Source organism: Physeter macrocephalus, chromosome 5 (assembly GCF_002837175.3).
Source record: "Physeter macrocephalus isolate SW-GA chromosome 5, ASM283717v5, whole genome shotgun sequence".
Classification (NCBI taxonomy): Eukaryota; Metazoa; Chordata; class Mammalia; order Artiodactyla; family Physeteridae; genus Physeter; species Physeter macrocephalus.
Window position 1 is genome coordinate 16,777,102 of NC_041218.1, and position 17,678 is coordinate 16,794,779.

Below are 17,678 nucleotides of genomic sequence, written 5' to 3' on the forward strand. Positions count from 1 at the left end.
TCAAAACATTTATAAAAATTACTTTTAAAGAAATGTTAGTAGAGACTTTACCAAAAATATTAAAAAGTGATGAAGTACACATACAAAAAAAATACAAAGAATTTGGAAAAAGAAAAGAATTTCTATTAAATAGGTATTGTTATTCCTGTGAGAGAGCTTAGGGGTAAGATGTTTTTTTCCCCCCACTGGGATTTCTTATTTTTATTGCTCCTGGTTCTTTCTTAATTTTATTCCTTATGGTTATTTTTTTCTGCTTAAGTAAAAAATTTTTTAGATTATTGCTTCTGTGTAGGGTTGAGAAAAAGTAAAATGTTTTTATTCAGCCATTTAATATCTGGTCTTTAAATGACCTCCTGTACTCCTTTATTCATAAACAGAATAGTGAGAATCCCAAGAAAAGTAAAAATAATCTGGTTATTTTACTTTTTCTGTAAGATGAGACTTACATTCCAGTCTTATTTGTTTTTCAGGATACCAGACATTTTGACTATTTGACCATCTGTTGCATATTTGAAGTAAATGTCACTCCTAAGTTTTTATACCATTCAGAGGTATAAAGAGATATAAACCTAAAAAGAATGTCTGAGACGGATTTTTGGAAGGAAAGTGCTGAGAAATTATCCCTTTTTTCTTGTACTCAGCTCTCTAGATAGTCACATTGGTATTAAAAGCATCACATTGTACAGTGTAGACTGTTCGGTGGCACCCATCATGATGATATGTATTTGTAGATGTGTCTTCTAGGTGTTATAATGTATTTCAGGCATCTTTTCTCATCACAATCCCATGTAATCACTGGCATGCACTGAAGAGATGGCTTTCAGATGACTGGGATGTATTGGTGGCAGACACAAAGCTAAGACTTATATGATCCTAAAGGCTATGAGAAAATTCTGCAGTTTACAGGCCATAGCACAGAGGAGACAGATGAATTTTTTCTTCAATATCATTTGACTGACCTGAGGGTTCAATATCTTCTCTAGCAGAGTTCCACATGTTTTTGGAAGAAGTAGAAAGGTTATGCCTCTGGGCACTGTCAAGATATACATGGTGAATATTGTGTGTTTGTATGCATGTGTGTATTTGTATGTGCATCTGTGTTATCAGTGTGCATGTGTGTTTATATGCCTGAGTATGTGTGATTGTGTATGTGTATTAAGAAGAGGTTGAAGAATTACTTCTAAATTGCCAATTAATTACCATTAATTCTAAATGATGAAATAATGGAATGATTTACTCTGAATATCCATATGAGGAGAATGTGTTTGCATACAGGATCTGTGTAAAAACATATGATGGACATCATGTAAAGCATATGTCTAAAGTAGCTTTTATTGGAGATATCATAGAGTTCAAGCAACTGCTGTGTTTATCTTTAAATTTTAATATGCTAATTTATCTTTATGTAAATGCATCAATATGGTTGTTTTTAAACTCTGATGTTAAGATCATGGCACTCAAAGTTTCCCAAGAGATAGAAAATATGAAGACCCAATTTATAAGTAAGCAATAGACTTTATGTCTAAGAAAAACTTTCCTGTGGATAGCGTTTTAAATGTAAATTTTTTACCATAAATAATAGATGCCTTAATTATCATAATGTTTTGGTAAAAGTTTTCATTAGACTATAAAAATCAGTTGTTCTATGGAGAACAGTATGGAGGTTTCTTAAAAAACTAAAAATAGAACTACCATATGACCCAGCAATCCCACTACTGGGCATATACATTGAGAAAACCATAATTCAAAATAAGTCATGTACCACAATGTTCATTTGCAGCACTATTTACAATAGCCAGGACATGGAAGCAAACTAAGTGTCCATCGACAGATGAATGGATAAAGAAGATGTGGCACATATCTAAAAAAAAAAAAGTGGTTCTGAAGAACCTAGGGGCGGGACAGGAATAAGACGCAGACGTAGAGAATGGACTTGAGGACACAGGGAGGGGGAAGGGCGAGCTGGGACAAAGTGAGAGAGTGGCACGAATTTAGATATACACTACCAAATGTAAAACAGATAGCTAGTGGGAAGCAGCCTCATAGCACAGGGAGATCAGCTCAGTGCTTTGTGACCACCTAGAGGGGATAGGGAGGATGGGGGTGGAGACTCCAGAGGGAGGAGATATGGGGATATATGCATATGTATAGCTGATTCACTTTGTTATAAAGCAGAAACTAACACACCAGTGTAAAACAATTATACTCCAATAAAGATGTTAAAAAAAAAATCAGTTGTTCTAAAAGTGTGGTCCACATCAGGATCACTTGGGAATTTATTTGAAACACAGATTCTCAGATCACACCTCAGATCTACTAATAGGGCCCAACAACTTGCAGGTGATTCTATTGTGGGCTAAAGTTTTTGAGAACTTCTGATGTAAGGCATAATATAATATGGCCTTAGTAAAGATACTCATACTGTCACAAATGTTAAGTACCCACCCTACATACAAGGGCAGTAAGGAGAGTAAGACTTACTTTGTTGAAGATAATTAAGGATAAAGTGAATTATAACATTTTTATATACAAATAGTCCAACAATTACACAGATTTAAATTATCCACCTCTGTAATCCATTGTAATTCTTTTTGGACACAGACACAATTTATTCACTAACACCAGACTTCCCTGGTGGTCCAAGCTTCCAATGCAGGGGGCATGGATTTGATACCTGGTCAGGGAACTGAGATCCTGCATGCTGCAGGGTGTGGCCAAGAAAAAAAAAAAAGTGGATGAGATATTCACTAACACCATCCCTTATCTTATAACAATAACTTGAAAACAATACTCATTTAAAAAAATCCTTCAACATTACTTCCAAACATATCCACATTTTCAGTAAATGTACAGTTTAAGGATTCAGATGAGCTGCTGGGTAAATGCAAGTACAGAAGATGGGTGCCTTTTTTTCTTCACAGTTTCCCATGACTCACTGTGTGTGTGTGTGTGTGTGTGTGTGTGTGTGTGTGTGTGTGTGTGTGTAAGAAGTCAAAGAATAGATATTGTAGAATGTCACTACTTAATAAATATCTATCTATATTCCACAACTTACCACATTGTGCTTCCTCCATTTTGGGATGAAAAAGACTGACATATATTATAAAGTGGAAACTTCTTCCATTATGATGGCAAGATGTTTTTCTCCTCTCAGTATTTCCAACCACCTAGTCAGGAATAGCATTTGACAATTCATCAATACAGTATTCAATTCAAATTCTAAAAAATGAATTGAGAACGTTTCACTGGAACAATAATAAACTAACGAGAATTGACAGAAAATGCAATTTTTTCTTTTTTTTTTTCCTAGAAATGATTTTGGTTTACATAAGGAACAGTAATTCACAAGGGTGGACTGTGGCATAAAAGGGAAAATTTCAGAAGTGGGTAGCCTTCCAAGAACATCATAAAATTCAAAGAAAACTAGAGTTCACTGAAAAGAGTCTCTCCCATTTCATGCATTGGTATCTAAAGATTATCTAAAGATTATCTTTAGATTAATCTAAAGGTAATCTTTAATCTAAAGATTCCAATAGGAATCTTTCAAATGTTCAGTGTTTATGCTTTTTCTATTAAAATGCAAGCATCTCTTGGGACTGCATGCCCACTATCAGCTAACATCATGACAATGTTTGCTAAGTAAGGACTTGTGCTAATGGACCAAAGAAAATGTTCTGAGGAATGTGGGTAGTTGAGTGGACAACAAGGAAAGGATGATAATTGCTATGGAGAAAATGTAGGACACTTAGAAACAAACCATATATTTTATAATTTCTTGGAGAAACTTTCAATATCATACTACACTAAAAATTTTTGGCCTTTAATGTATGGGATGCTGTACTGGCCCCAAACTGAAAAGAGTGGTTTGTAACATACAGTAGTTGTACGATTTTTCCTTGTTTTTCAAAGTGTAAAACATTCTGAAGGTTATCCCTTCCTCCCAGTATGATTATTTTTTATTTCACAAAAATCAGTTAATTTGGAGGAGAGCAAAGCTGTATGTCAATGAATTGGCTGCAATCTCATCAGGCAATCAGACGTGAGATCAACACAGCTGTTGGAACAGAAACAGCCAGGAAGATTCTAGTTAGAGAACTGTCAGGAACACAGAGGCAAAAAGCATTGTTGTCACGTGGGGTGACACCAAAGATTTATTACTATATTCCTCCAAGAGATATTTAAAATAAGTGCTATGTTTCCAAAGATTATGAAACAGTGTAATAGTAATATGGGTAGGGTTTCGGCTGTTCTTTAATGTCTTCCTTCAAAAGCAAATACTACTTTCTTTCAAAATTGGGTGTATAAAATCTACTTTTGTTACTCTGAAGCAACATATACCATATTACATACTCAGACTTTGTGTATAATATATTTATTTGCATACAGAAATATGTATTTCTATTATACATTTTATTACTCTATTTATAGATATGTATATTAAGCATACAGCATATTCCAGGAAGATACATCAAATATGCACACAGTTCATGCTGTAGCGTGCACCCTTTTAAGAGAAGCATATTTAAGAGGCATGGTATTATATATACATGCTGAACATACATTTTGCACAATTCATCCAGCTTTGGGTGCTTCCCTAATCTATTTGCAATGCCAGTGCTGTGATTGTTTAAAGGGATACTATCAAACTGGGGAAAAGGCAACTACCAGTGAACTAAGGAGGAGAAAATAAAAGTAGATTGCATTTCTAAGTATATGTTGCCATCGTTTTGAACTCCCGTCTCTCCCAATGTCGGATGTTTGGGGTCAAAAAAGTGGTGAATGGACAAAGAGCAGGAGTATGTGGGACCTCCAGCTTTGATATTCAAACCAGAAAGCTTATCCTATGTGGCTTATTATACTGATGACTTTGTCCTACCACTTGGGAGCTGACATTAAATTAATGATGAACTGGTAAAAAGGCAATCATTTCTTTTTTCAAGAAATGAACTAGCTTTTTCACATTCTTAATTCCTCTTCTTATAAGACCGCTCTGGGATATTTACATTATTGCTATGAGGAAAGAAGAAGTCCTTGACATATATTTACCTTTCCAGTGAAGATAAAGGAGATGAATCATATTGTTTCTGAAAGAGGCTGTTAAGGTTTTTGACAGGAAAAATAGCAGCTCCAATAGAAAGTGAACATATCAACTGCAACCATTTTAATAGCCAACTACTTCAACTTCAATTGACTGGACACTGTGGCAATCATAAGTGGACATTAAGATGTTGGAAACAATGTGCTATGTGCATGGTCTGGTGGTTCTGGCTATATAGATGTTCCCAGTCTGTGAATTACAAATACACCAGACTCAATGGATGACAGTGTGTCTGATACATGATTGGTAAGCATTACCTTTTTCAAACAGATGAACAATTTGCACTGATATTCTAAGAGTGATACAGGATTATTTTCCCACTTATATAAAGCAAGCTCTCGAATCCCTTAAAATAGGCCAGGGTTTCTTAACTTTGGCACTGCTGACATTTTGAGCCAAAAAATTCTTAGTTGTGGGGTCTATCCTGTGCATTGTAAGCTGTTTAGCAGCATCCCTGGCCCCTATTCACTAGATGCCAATAGCCCTCCCTCAAGTTGTGACAACCAACGTCTCCACACATTGTTAAATGTCCCCTGGGAGGAAAAATGGTCCCTAGTTGGGAGCCACTGAAATAGACAAATCCAGCAATAGTTAATGCAAGCCTTTGGATGCAGTCTCCATATCTTTCTAATCATCTACTATTTTCAGTATTCTTTCCATTTTTCTGATTCCGGTTTACAAAGCTTCCATGATGTGTCAGTCTATATTCAATTCCTTTCTTTAATTTTTGATTGTTTCTCTTTCAATAAGGTTGTGGTAGATACGGTGAAGATCAAGAATAGAAGGAAGAAAAGAAAGCATGTAATGGCAATGGAGAGTAAGAGGCAGTTTGATTCACGATGAGTTGGATTGCTAGAGAAGGCAAAAAAGGACCCAAATCCTGAATCCTCAATCCTTGAATCCAAAGAGTTCATCCCAACTAAAGTGATACGTTGACTTGAAGAAACAAAATAAAAATAAATACGGATTTTAAATGTAAAAGTTTACATTAAGGTAGAATAAAGATATCTGTATGAACTGATGCTGTATGTTTATAAATAGAAGATTTAGTTGGGGAGGAATGACTGAAGTTGTTGAAACAAGAAGTCATTTTTATAAAGGATATGTACAAAAATTATTGGCAATTTGCTTCTTAATAATTGTTCTTTTTTGTTGTTATTTGCCTTGTGCTTTTTTTTCAGCTCTCAAAATTTTAGAGATGCCATCAGTGAGGCAAGTCACACAAAATAACTCTAATTGAAGTGCTAAAGTCTAATACTGACAAATTCATCATGCAACTCACATGGATATTACTGGTCAAGTTATCATAAAGCCCATAAATCTAAAATGCAAAATGTGAAATTTGAAAAGGGTTTTATAAATTAGATTTCTATTGATTGGGCCATCTTTAAAAATCTGATTGGAAGACTATAGCAAATATAGTAAGGAAAAAAGTTGAGGGGTAAAAATAACTAAGTGTGAGTCAATATAATTGTATATTTATTTGGGGTACCAATAAAAAGTCTTACATAGACAAGATTTATATAAAGCCACCGTTGGGTAATCGTTTCTGATATGACTTTTCTATAGTCTAGAATTTTAAAAAATGGTGAGAAGTGGCACAGGTGCAGCCACTTATATTCTTTCAGATTTTGCTGAGCTCACTTGGCCTGTTTAGGTATCCATAACATTTCTGCCATAAAGATTACTACTTCTATTGACAGAATTTTGAAGTTAAAAAATTTTAGGGAGAACTGATGATTTGAGAGAAAAAAAAGTGGTTTCAGGGTATGTTTTTTAATTACTCTATTTTTTTTCCCTCCATAGGTCATAGGATGGTTATAAACCTCACTTATCTGTAAGTTGAATATCATCCTTTAGCAAGCATTGAGGAGAAGGTCTTATTCTCTTGGGACTGACCCAAAAGCCATTGGTGCCACACGAATAAATTAATCCTATTTAAGATTCCAGATGAATAAAGCAGCATCTTCCTGCTGACAAAGGTCAGGAGTTCATGTTTACAAGTTAGCATGTCATACACAGGTTAGGCAGATCAGGTTGAAACAGGATGCCCTTTCAACCTTCTATTTTCTTATCTCAAAATTCACCCGCCCTCAGTAAACTTTCTCCAACAAGAATGACCATTGTTCAATTTGATGAAACCTCAATTTAAAAAATGACTTTGGTTTCTCAAGCATGTTGATATATTAAGTAGGCTATTCTATTAAAATAAGAGGCTAGTTTAGTAGAAAACCAGATTGGTGAAAATATTTCACATGAAGAATCGTAAGTGAACTAAATCCTCATAGGGTTTTATACCCCCAAAGAATGCAAAAGACACAGTGGGCAGGGGTGAAATACCCTTTTTCATGGCTGTCTCTGTATTTAGTGAAAGTCCTACAGATTTTGCCCTTACACAATGTAAAACACGGAAGTATAAAAACCAATGCCATATGAGAAAAATAATGATCTAATGTAATTAAGTTTTTTGTTTGTTTTTGTTTGTTTGCTCTCTTTTGATGGTGGGAAAGGGAAAGGTAAAAAAAGATAAGCATTTATTATGTTGCAATTCTCCAAATAAAACCATAACAAGAGAATAATATATGTTAAACACTCCGGAGGCCATTTCTACATCTTTTTTTGATCTTCTTTGTTCACTTCGCCATTGTATAATGGCTTTATGTTTGACTCTCCAGGTTAGTTTGTAACTGTGGCATTTCATCCTCATACGGACACTTGGGAACAAAAAAATGAAAAAAAGGAGTGAGGTTATTATTCTTTTTGTGCAGAGATAAAATTATATTCAGAAGCCCTTCCTCAAGAGAGTATGAGAAAGCATAGATCATTTCTTAAATCCACAGTTCCAACATGTCTCCTTCATGGTCTCCTTGCTCCTAAACTGACAGGGTTTATAAGGTGCAAGTTTCAAACTGGAGCATAGGCACCATAAGAGTGTCACTGTTGGGCTCCTTAATTGCACATTCCATGATAAGACTATAAAGTGCAATGGCAGAGATTTGAAAACTAGGAGCTCTTTTATTCTGTTTCTTTTTGCCAAGCTCCCCTTGACTACCTTCTTTCTTTACAAAGATGTTTTACCTTGTGGCGCCTATGTTCTTATAATGACACATGAGAAGGTGTTTAAAGGTCTTCTTGAAGGTGGCATTACAAAGTGCATAGCAGGCAGGGTTGATAGTGCTGTTGATGTAACAGAGCCAATAACCAATTGTCCACACTGTGTTGGGGATGCAGGGTGCACAGAAGGTGTTAATGAGCACCATGACATTGTATGGGGCCCAAGTGATGATGAAAGCCAACAGAATGGCCAAGATCGTCCTGGTCACTTTCTTTTCCCGGGAAGGAGGAGGCTTCTTTTTTGCAGGCTGCTTGGTCATCTTTACAATCTTGCGAGCAACAATGTTCTGTTTTTCATTTCCATTCTGACCTGAAGAACCAACTAGCTCCACGGTGGTATTAGTTGGGGTACATGAGTCACCTTTTTGGGTCTTGGTGACAATTTTGATGCATGTCTGCTTTGAGTTCTCATCTTTGGAATGGCCCAGGGAAGTGGAAACTGTGTTTTCATCCTGGGTTATTTCATCATCTCTCATATTAGAGGCGACAGCACTGACTGAGGTGGAATCATTGGAGCTTTCCTTTTCCTCCCCCTGGACACAGTTTTCAGTCACAGCATCTCTGGGAGCTTTGCCGTTCTGGATTTTGTTGTGCTCCAGGCCATCATCACTGCCAGGCATGTTGTTGTTGTTTGGCTTCACTATCCTTCCTTGTACCAGACTTGGAGAAACTGGATCTTGGTTGGCCACAGGCTCCTTTTTGTCCTTCTTTATCCTGCTCTTACTGGCTCGGGATATGTGCCAGTATAACACAGTCATGATGATCACAGGCAAATAGAAAGCTGCAATGGCAGTGCCAAAGGTGACAGCAGCATTGGAGAAAAACTGAATGTAGCATTCCCCATCCTCCACAGTTCTCACCCCTACAATGAACTGCCAGAAGAGAATAGCCGGAGCCCAGAGGATAAAGGAGAGGACCCAGGCAGCTGCAATCATCATACCTGCCATTTTTGTGGTCCGCTTGACGGGATAGGTGAGCGGTTTTGTGACACAGAAGTATCTGTCAAAGCTGATGATGAGCAGATTCATTACTGAGGCATTGCTGACCACGTAGTCCAGGGCTAGCCAAAGGTCACACACCACAGGTCCCAAAGGCCAGTAGCCAATCACAGTGTAAAGGGTGTACAAGTTCATGGAGAAAACACCAATGATGAGGTCAGCACAGGCCAAGCTGAACAAAAAGTAATTGTTGACGGTCTGGAGGTGGCGGTTGACTTTAATGGAGACCATGACCAGGATGTTCCCAATAATGGTCACCAAACTGAGGGACCCAGCCACAAGGACAATAAAAACCACTTCAAATGTCTTATAAGGACTGGTCAGAGCCAGGCCATTGTTAGAGGAGTTTGTTGAGTTATTCATTTTGTGTTCTCTAATCAGTAGCCAAGTATCCAAATAAACATTTAAACCTGCAGGGAAATAGAATAAAATTAACAAATACATAATATAAACATTGCTTTAAAATATATCAGATTTCTCTCTTTTGAACTACATTTTTTACTCCAAAATCTTCCTTCTTTCTCCTACAAGCTTATTGTGACTACCTGCCTCAATTCCCCCTATGAAAAGCAAAGACTTTTTTTTTTTTTTTTTTTTTTTGCCGTACGCGGGCCTCTCACTGCTGTGGCCTCTCCCGTTGCGGAGCACAGGCTCCGGACGCGCAGGCTCAGCGGCCATGGCTCACGGGCCCAGCCGCCCCGCGGCACGTGGGATCCTCCCGGACCGGGGCGCGAACCCGTGTCCCCTGCGTCGACAGGCGGATTCTCAACCACTGCGCCACCACGGAAGCCCAGCAAAGACTTTAAATGAAGGATTCAAAAGATCCTTTCAGGCTGGCAATGTATTTGAAGTCTGATGACATTTTGAATATGTTCATATCTAGAACTGAATATCTGTCTATCTATCTATCTGTCATCAGTCAATTTAACTGAGCATAATATTGATGAATTGAACTAAATAAGCCAAAATTATACAAAAAACTTTCCAAAGCATCAAGAGGTTTCTGGTATAGACATAAAAATTAATAAACCAATAGGAGGACAAAATTATGGGGGAAGCATAAAACATATAATATCATGTGTGACTTTTTCCACTAGGTTTCTCTAAGTGTTTTTCATAATAATACTGATAATGATAATAATAAAGATAATAATGATACTCCTTTTAGCCAATACATTCCCCCCAGTGAGTATTATTCTTTTCTGATCTCCATTTTACACTTGTAGTTAGTGTCACATAGCATATTCTATGTAGTTAGCAATATTCCATATCCTGCAAAAGAAATTATTTATCAAATGTATATTGATATGATTATATGAAAATTTTCTGATTTTTTTTTTCAAATCACTACCATGTCTATTATCTTATTGTTCTTCCAGACAAATCTTTGGTACAGTCAGGCTAGAAATTATATTTGTTCAGCAGAACAGGGAACTGAAGCCCAGAAAGATTAACTAATTTATACAAGGTCACATATCAAGTCAATGATAGAGATAAGACTATGAACCTTAGTTCGTTCAATCATTCACTCATTCACTTTGTCCTCACATACCTATTAAGTAACTCAGGATTAAGCATTATGATATACTCTGGGTATTCCCTGATAATTAAGACAAGGTCCTTGCCTGTGAGAGGCATACACTCTGGTGGCAGTGACGGGTTGGTAAAGGAGCAATTATTAAACTGGAGTGCACTTTCTGCTGCCCAACCCTGTTGTGTTTAAGTAAACACATGTTCACCATTTTCAGATAATATCATCGAAGTCTGGAGACAATTGAGCAATATTTCATAAGGGACACTGGAAAGAAAGTTGAGTTTATCAAATGAGCTATGACACATTTCTGGGGACACAACCCCTGAAGGAAGTAGCCCAAGTTGACAAAATCAGTGAGTTGTGTATATCAGAAAGTAAGCATTGTTGAGAAGTTATTTGTTGGCATTTTGAAATTGAGAAATCTCTATTCATTCAGGTCCCCCTAATTACAATGAAATACAGATGGGGCAGTGGTTTTCCCTTGAAATTCAGGTAGAAAATTATCTGCTAAGCACCTTCATAGTACAAATAGCACTTAAACAAAATGGATTATTGTTCTTGGAAAGCAAGTTATCTTCAAGTATATTTTTAAAAAACAATAACTTAGGAGGCATTTAGCCTTAATAAACAAGACCCAAAACTCAGAAGCCATACGAAAAATATATGTAAGCACTACATAATTATTTGAAATTTTTGCATAAAAAAAGTAAAAATAAAAGGAAACAATATTTGTAAAAGCACATGATAAGAAGTTACCTAATGTCCTTAATATAAAAAGTTTTGAAATGAAATAAGGAAAGATGAGAAGACTAACAATCTAAAACATTGATATACTCGCTAGATGAAAGACAAATTAAAATGTTAAGTTTTAATCATATGAAAAGATATTCAACCTCACAATTTAAAAATGCAAATATGTTGTCATTAGTTGGGATATAGGAGGTGGTTTAGTCATTCCATGACCTACTATCCTGACCCTAACTCATCATTCTAAGCACCCTAAAAGGCAAAGACACCCAAATCCAAGTCACCCAAAGACAACTGTAATATAGACTGAGAAGAGAAAATGCAGACACAAACAGTGGAAACCATGTCTTCATCCACAGTTGTTAAAATTATTGGACATTATTGGTTGGAGTTACTGGGGTAATTTCCTTGCAGGGAACCGTATCTATATCTCTAAAAATGTAAATACATTTATAAAAATTTAACATTGAAGAAACACTTGTCTCAGGAATACTACATATAGGAATTTATATTTCAGCTATAGTTAGAAAAATGTGCAAGAGGTCTACTCAAGGACGTCCATTCAGAAATATTATAGCAAAAAAAAAAAACCACCTAGAAACATTAAAACAATTCATTGACAGAGGTCTCATCATAAATTTCTTAAGGAAAACACAAGGAATTTGAATTTAATCTCTAAGTCATGGAGAAACTTTGAAGAGTTTAATTAGGAAAGTAGTTTTGATGGAATGGAATTTACCATATTTTGTTTCAAAATTCTCCATATTCTGTTTTACTCATCTCTGTGAATCCTATTATCATCAAGTTAAAATTCTTAGCCATCTCCTTGCTTCCTGCCTCTCCCACACTTCCTGCAACCATGACCTGTCAACTCTACCTTTTAAGTATCTTCTGAAGATATACCTTGTTCCCATTTTCACTCCCAGTTCCTTATGTTAGGCCCTAGTTACTTGTATCATTGACATAATTAGACCCTTGATAAAATTTATAATCTTGCCCCCTTGCATCTTTCCAGAAGTATCTCAGAACTTCCCTAAATATCCCACATTAAAGGCAATTACATGCATTTATCCAAACACAACATTGTATGTTACAACTTCATGCCATTTTCCATCCTTGCCTCGTATCTTAAAAGAACCTCCCCCGCATCCCCTCATCCTTACATCCTCACATTTCTCACCTGTGCCTTCTATTCAGCCTTCAGGCATCATCAACTCTATGAAACCCTTTTGATAGCTTTTAGCCTAGTTGTTTTTTCCATAGCATGCCTCATACCATTTTATTCTGTTCTGTTGCTCTTATTCGCCTGTTTGTCTAGAGTTATTTGAATATCAAGTGGAAAGCTGAGTAAATTATACTCCTCAGACTATACCCAACATCCTCATCAGTCTCTGCATGGTCCTCTTATTTTTATTTCACCAATGTTTTCCTTCTTTTCATTGTTATTTCTCACATCCCATTACCCCTTCTCTCCTTTAGAACTTGTTCAAGTTGCTTGCACTGTTTCTTTGGCTAGATATGCAACTCTGGAAAATATACATTTTTTCCCTTATGATCTTAACTTACTAAATGATACTGTGTCCTAGATGTTGTTCTGTTTCTTTTTATTTTTCACTCCATATTATGTTTTTATATTGCTCCAGCTAAGTCAAATGTATTGCTTCTATTGATAATTCCATAGTGAGTAAATCATAGCATCTTTTCTTATACATTTCTCTAGTGTTAGGCATGCAGTTTGCCTCAAACTGCTTGAAATGGTGCTGAAATTAAAATTTTCCTATTGTGTCATGGACTTGAGTTACAAATTTCCCTATCATATAATCCCAAGATAGGGTCCAAGGCACTGGATGAAGGCATGGGTATAAGCCTTCTTCTGACTACAGTCATATTATTCTCTTGGATAGCTGCAGAGGATCCTACTCTGACCAGGTAAATCCTGTTTCTTAATAACCTTTAAACAATTGTTATTATGCAACTTCGTAATATTTGCCAATCCCAGAGAGACAACATGCAGCTTTTTGTCTTAATTTCTATTTCTCTGATTACTAGAGAGGCTGAGCACTTTGTTTCCTACAGTTAGTAGCCTTTCAGGTTTCAGTTTTTGTAGATCCACTGTTTAGACCTTTGACCCATAGGACACTGATTGATACACTGTCTATGTATTTTTCTTCGTCACTAACAAAACTGTGAATTTTGACTTCTGAGACTTTGTAGCTCTACCATCCAGCTCACTGCCTCGAATATAACTGGCGCTCAAAAATGTTTGTTGAATCAATACAGGATCAACAATTAATATTATTAATTCAACCCCTATTTACCTAATCAGTGGAATTGTTTCAATACCACTGCTTTTGGTCATTACTTATACAATTGTTTATTCATGTAATTTATTTGAACAAAATAATTTCACTAATCCAATCATTATTCTAATGATTCCTTATTAGCTAATATAACAGTAAGTTCAGAATTCTGACTCGCTTATAAGCTTGCTTTTGTCTATTCATTAGATAAGTTCATGGATATTTTTAGAATTGAGTTATATGTATGTTTCAAAATGTTCATTTTAATACTTTGATTGAAAAGTACCAAACATTAATTTTCCCAGTATCCTTTTTGACACTTTAATTTATTCTTCACACTCATTTTAATAAAACATTGAGCAATATTTATTTTATTTAAAAAATATTTTTGGTGACTTCCTCTGGAGAATTTTAAATATATATATATATATATATAAAACATTTAAGTTAAAAAATAAACTAGCTTGATCTCTTATTTTATGGAAACAAGAAACTGTAAGAATGAGTAAGGGATTTGGTTCTTGCCTTAACTTCTGCTAAAAACAATAACTATTATTATTCTAAAACTTTAAAATAACATAAAGCTTCATGATTCTCATGCTTATGGGCATGCTTTACATTTTCAATCAATAAAAATAATTGAAAGAAAAAATAATCTTAGGACTCTAAACATATGTTATCTTACTTAATATTAACAACTCTATAAAATATACAGAACAGGTCCTATCATCCCCTTTATCTTAAGAAGTAAGCTCAGGCTATACGAAGAGATTAAGTGGCCTTGGTTTCAAGGCCAGTGAGTAATAAATGTCTGCAACTCAAATCAATGTCTTTACCCTTCGGTTAGATACTCTCTGTTTCTCTCTCCACTTGAGAACTATCCTTTATCCAACAGAGGTTGCTAGCTAAGACAGATTCCATTTCGGGGTCCTGGAATGCTTATTCAAGTAAAACACAGTAAATTTATACAGTGTTAACATACTTAGTTGCTATCGTACCCTCTAAAATTTTAGAGTTATAATATTTACTTGTTTATACTAGTGCTATATGTAAAAATGGAAAACATTCACTTAGAAGCAAGCACAAGTATTTGAAGAATGGCATTCCTTTCTCCTCACGTGATACACAAGCCTAAGTAAGGACTGTTCCTCTTCTATTAAAGAAAACAGCTTTCTTTCATAAAGCTCTAGGCACCTCTGCTGTTTACAGTTCTGTAAAAGTTTTTACCTTTGATGTGGCATCATAGGATTTTATTAAAGCAATAATTGTTACATCATTGATGAAATAACATAATCACAACAAAGTAAACAATGAAGATGACCTTTAAAGGACTCAATATCTTAATATGGCAAATGTATAATAATCCATTTGTTATTTTACTGTTAGTTTATGACTCAGTCGTGAAAATACTACAGAAACTTAAGAGAAAAAAAATTGTGTCCTTAGTTTCTTCACTACTTGAGTCCCTTTATGAAGCAGTGAGAAATGTAGAGGTTTAATATTATCCTGGCAAAGTTGTGGGTGCTAATCTCTGCTCTTAATTATTAGCTATGTTTTTTTTTCTCAAATAAGAATAATAGCAACCCTACTTTTCATCTAGAGTTGTGGTAAGGATCAAGTGAGATAATGTCTCTGAACCCTGATCTATAAATGTTAAGCATTAAATAAATACTATTAATATTTACTACTGTTAAATAAGTATAAATTAATCACCTTTCTTAATAGTTAGCAGAAAATTGTGTGTGTGTGTGTGTATGTCTGTGTGTGTGTGTATGAAATAGATTAAGAGTGAGGAAATGTGGGGTGTAGTGGTAATACTAAGTTATCATTATCAATGATATTAAGTTATTAATAATATTAAATAATCAATGATAATAATAATATTGATAATAATACAAAAAATGTTGAGCATGATTACTCTTCACAGCAACTCCTGAGGTGATTATCATTATTATACACCTTTTTATAAATATTGAACTAAAGATCAAATAATTAAGAATCAAATTGAGATTCAAACCCAAATTACTTGGCTCCAGACTCAGGATTTATATTCATTGTTTTGTCTGAGGAACAGTTTTACCTAGCAGCCAGTGTGAGCCCCCCAAATTTATCATAATTTATTTATGACTAATCCAAGTTCAAGTTGGGTCTTTGGATTAGACAACAGAGGATCATCATGTCCAGGCCAATATTGTGACTTTGGACAGGAGATGTTCACAGTGAGACAAAGAGTTAGTAAGTGAGGTTCTGCACATGAAGATATGTGACATTTAAGATTAAAACATTTTTCTAAAAGCAATCATCATAAAAACATATCACCAGGTAAATTGATATATAACTTCTCACAAAATTTTCAAGTCAACTACACAGAAGTTCTAACATTGACAGTAATTGATCTTTTGGAACTGTTACAGAGAAAATGCTAACTTAAATGATTTTTAAAAAATTTCATGGGGGACTTCCCTTGCGGTCCAGTGGTTAAGACTCCCAATGCAGGTGGCACAGGTTCAATCCCTGGTAGGGGAACTAAGATCCCGCATGCCATTCGGTGCGGCCAAAAAAAAAAAAAATTCTAATGTATATTTGAATACACGGGGAAAATTTGATAAAATAAATGGGGTTTTCTCCACACTCTGCCCAAGTCAGGCAAGATGCCTGATATATAATGATCACTTTCACAGGTGCATCCACAACATAATAAGCTAATGATAAATTTATTAATACATGTGTAACCTAAATGCTAGAATTTTCTGCACATTATTTTATTTAATTCTCACAATACTCTGAAAACAATAATCATCTTTTCCAGCTTTACAGATGACTGTGATCAGAGAGCTGGCAAATACTAGGGCTATGGTCCAAATTTAGGTATCCGACTCCTGTGGTCACATTCTTTCTACTATGCCATACCAGGAAACAAAAGCTGATTTATTAAAAAAGCTTTCTAGAGCTTCCCTGGTGGCACAGTGGTTAAGAATCCGCCTGCCAATGCAGGGGACACGGGTTCGAGCCCTGGTCCGGAAAGATCCCACATGCCGCGGAGCAACAAAGCCTGTGTGCTACAACTACTGAGCCTGTGCTCTAGAGCCCGCAAGCCACAACTACTGAAGCCCGCGTGCCTAGAGCCCGTGCTCTGCAACAAGAGAAGCCACCACAACGAGAAGCCCATGCACCGCAATGAAGAGTAGGCCCTGCTCGCCACAACTAGAGAAAGCCCGTGCACAGCAACGAAGACCCAATGCAGCCAAAAATAAACAAACAAACAAATAAATATTTTTTTAAAAAAGCTTTCTAGAAGAATTTAAAAAATCAGGAAAAAAGGAGCCCATGATTGACAACAAGTGGACTCCAGGGAAAGAAGATATGTGGTTGCATAAAAAAATTTCAGAACAAGAAGTCAAGAGGAATTCACATAAACCTGAATTTATGATTGTTTATATTTAAAGTTTGTTTTAAAAATGTAATCTTGATCTATATGCTTTCTATAGATTTCTAACTTCTGCTGCTATTTAAATACATTACTAAAAATGGCAAAGTTTTCTGGGTTTTGTTTGTCCCTCTCTTTCAGACACTGGTCTCTAAGAAGCAGCCTAATCATTGAGCAAACACTAGGGATAAAATCATCAGCCTCGCCAGTGTTGCCCGAAATTCCCTCAACTGATAGAGTAATAAGGCCCATTTTAGCTTTTTAAATTGCATATATAAGGGCTAAACACCACAGTCTGTCCTGAGATAATTAAAAGTTGACTTCAACAATATTATGCTTAGATATCTAGCTTTCAGCACAAAATAACAACTATTATAAAAAACATGAAAAAACGTAAGGATGTAGAATAAAATATGACTGTCATTAGAAACAAGACTATACTAGGAACAAGGAGCTAGTA

At 35.6% G+C, this 17,678-nt stretch overlaps 1 protein-coding gene across 1 annotated transcript in view; it reads right to left on the reverse strand.

Annotated features, from left to right (window-relative positions):
- Positions 1-8,035: 8,035 nt before the first annotated feature.
- The window catches only part of CHRM2 (cholinergic receptor muscarinic 2), a 159,799-nt gene continuing 150,156 nt past the window's right edge, over positions 8,036-17,678 (reverse strand). Inside the window, exon 2 of the mRNA XM_007111362.2 lies at positions 8,036-9,620. Within this exon, the coding sequence (XP_007111424.1) occupies positions 8,173-9,573 (1,401 nt within the window). The 5' untranslated portion in view covers positions 9,574-9,620 and the 3' untranslated portion in view covers positions 8,036-8,172. The remainder of the gene's footprint in view (positions 9,621-17,678) is intronic.